At 30.1% G+C, this 2,090-nt stretch overlaps 1 protein-coding gene across 1 annotated transcript; it reads right to left on the bottom strand.

Annotated features, from left to right (window-relative positions):
- Positions 1–241: 241 nt before the first annotated feature.
- On the bottom strand, positions 242–941 carry LOC124910277 (putative invertase inhibitor). Its single transcript, XM_047450903.1, has one exon. The coding sequence runs from the start codon at positions 934–936 to the stop codon at positions 331–333; it is 606 nt and encodes a 201-aa protein (XP_047306859.1). The 5' UTR covers positions 937–941; the 3' UTR covers positions 242–330.
- Positions 942–2,090: the final 1,149 nt, after the last annotated feature.

The following is a 2,090-nucleotide window of genomic DNA, read 5'->3' on the forward strand; positions in this document are numbered from 1 at the left end:
TTGAAAATTTGGTGATGACTCTCATAAACTCATAGTTTGTCTATTGATATCATTGAACTTTATTTTCGGAGGTTAAGCACGTGTTTTAATGAAATTGACATTTTTATCAATTTTTTAGATAATAGTCTAAACTACAATTTTGATTTTTCGTCCGTGAATTATAAAGCGAAAATTATCAAGTCAAAGAAAAAGGTATTTTCACGAAAATGTCTGAGGCATAGATGTTAAAATTTCCTCAAACTTTGTTTTATTTATATATAGCAATTTTAACTAGGGAGTTATAAAAAAACTTAATAAAATTACAAATTCTGCATTTGTATAAACTAGGTACTAATTGTTTGACGACACCAAAGAAGCCAGTCGGATGATGCATAAGGCAACGTCACTGAGCTGAATGAGGTCGTAGTACTGCTTCGACAGAGGGGACTCTCCTCCTCCCCCAAACCCATCATCGCAGGTCGATGCACCGTCCATGGCTGCAGTCATTAGCAGGTTTGCAACTCTGTATCGCTGAGAATAGAAGGCTCCAATGGCATCCAACATCATGGTCACGCCTTCTCTGTAGAGCTGAAGGCAGTCTCCGAGTCGTGCTACTGCAAATACGTCCAGATCAATATCTTTTTCAATCAGCATGTTTTCGATCGTGGAAACAGTCGAGGTTGCATTTTTTATGGTCAGTTCCATGGCCACGATGCCCAGGCCGTGTAGATTAGTAAGGTGGCTGATTGGGATTGTTTGGAGGGAGGTTTGACAGAAGTTGATGTTTAAGGTTGTTGATTTGTTTGCGCATCGCTCGCAGGTTTTGTTGATGAGATCTGGAGGATTGCTATTGTTGTGAGGAAAGCTGATTACTTCATGGACAAAGAATAAGATGGTCATGAACATGACAGGTAAAGAAAAAGAAGAAGATGCCACTATAATAATATTTCGACTCATTTTATTTATTTATCTCTTTCTCTGTTTTCATGGTAGCTTGATTTATAAGAGAGATCTTCAAAAGGTGGACAGGGGATTTCATGGTCTGAGATGGGAAGTTTCCTATAATAAATGTTTTGTTTTCTTGTAGAATCATTTCACTATTTAATTTATGCAACATGACAAAATTTTAAAATGTGTTAAAAGATAGTACAAACCACCCATGCTAATATATATAATTTAGAATTTAAATTTAAGGTTTTCTTTTTAAATTTGAAAATAAATATTGAATTTTAATGAGTTACCCATTAACAATGAATTATTGAACTTTACCACTAAGTTATTATAGTCTTCATAAAATTAATTTGTTACTAAATATAATTTGAACAATCTTTCTCATTTTTTTTTTCAAAGACGTGATCTTTTGGATATGAATTTTTACACTTTGATTAATGTATGAATCTCCACCATTCTCATTTTTTTTTAATGACGTGATCTTTTGGATATGAATTTTTACACTTTGATTAATGTATGAATCTCCACCAAGTACTAGTCAAATGTTTATTCGTTTAAATTTAATAGAAGTTATAATTATTTTATTTTATAAGGATTAGTATATAAAATCTTTTAAATATGTATAATAAACATTTTATTATTGACTCCATTTATGTAAATCATTATTTTAAAAAAAAAATTAAGAAAAATAATAGATTTAGTAGAGAATAATTTAACATGACAACTTTTTTATAATTAGTTGGATCGACTAAATTTAAAATTATGATAAAGTAAATAAAAAGTTCTAAAAATAGTGTATTATGTTATGAATTTTTAATTTAAAATAATGAATGTAACAAGGCGTTTAATATTGAAATTAGAAAATATTAACACGTTCATTGTCATTGTCCATAGCATTATAGGAGATAATAAAAATTGATCGTAAGATAGTTTTTTTTTTTCTCATGAAAAACGCTCCGAAGATAAAAAAAAATTACAATTTTGATGCCAGGCCACGTTACTATCGGACCAACAAACTAAGCCAACGCGGAGGCCATTGGAAGTCTGAAAAGTTGTGTTATTTTGATTTGAAAATTTAGTAATTTGGGAAGAATGTTTTTATTTTCATTATGTTTTTAACTATAATTGTTCTTAATTTTTAATTTCGCTATCAACTAATT

The sequence above is a fragment of the Impatiens glandulifera genome, chromosome 7, assembly GCF_907164915.1.
Source record: "Impatiens glandulifera chromosome 7, dImpGla2.1, whole genome shotgun sequence".
Classification (NCBI taxonomy): domain Eukaryota; kingdom Viridiplantae; phylum Streptophyta; class Magnoliopsida; order Ericales; family Balsaminaceae; genus Impatiens; species Impatiens glandulifera.

Coding starts and splice junctions, on each gene's coding strand:
- LOC124910277 (XM_047450903.1), bottom strand. CDS start 936: ATGAGTCGAAATATTATTATAGTGGCATCTTCTTCTTTTTCTTTACCT.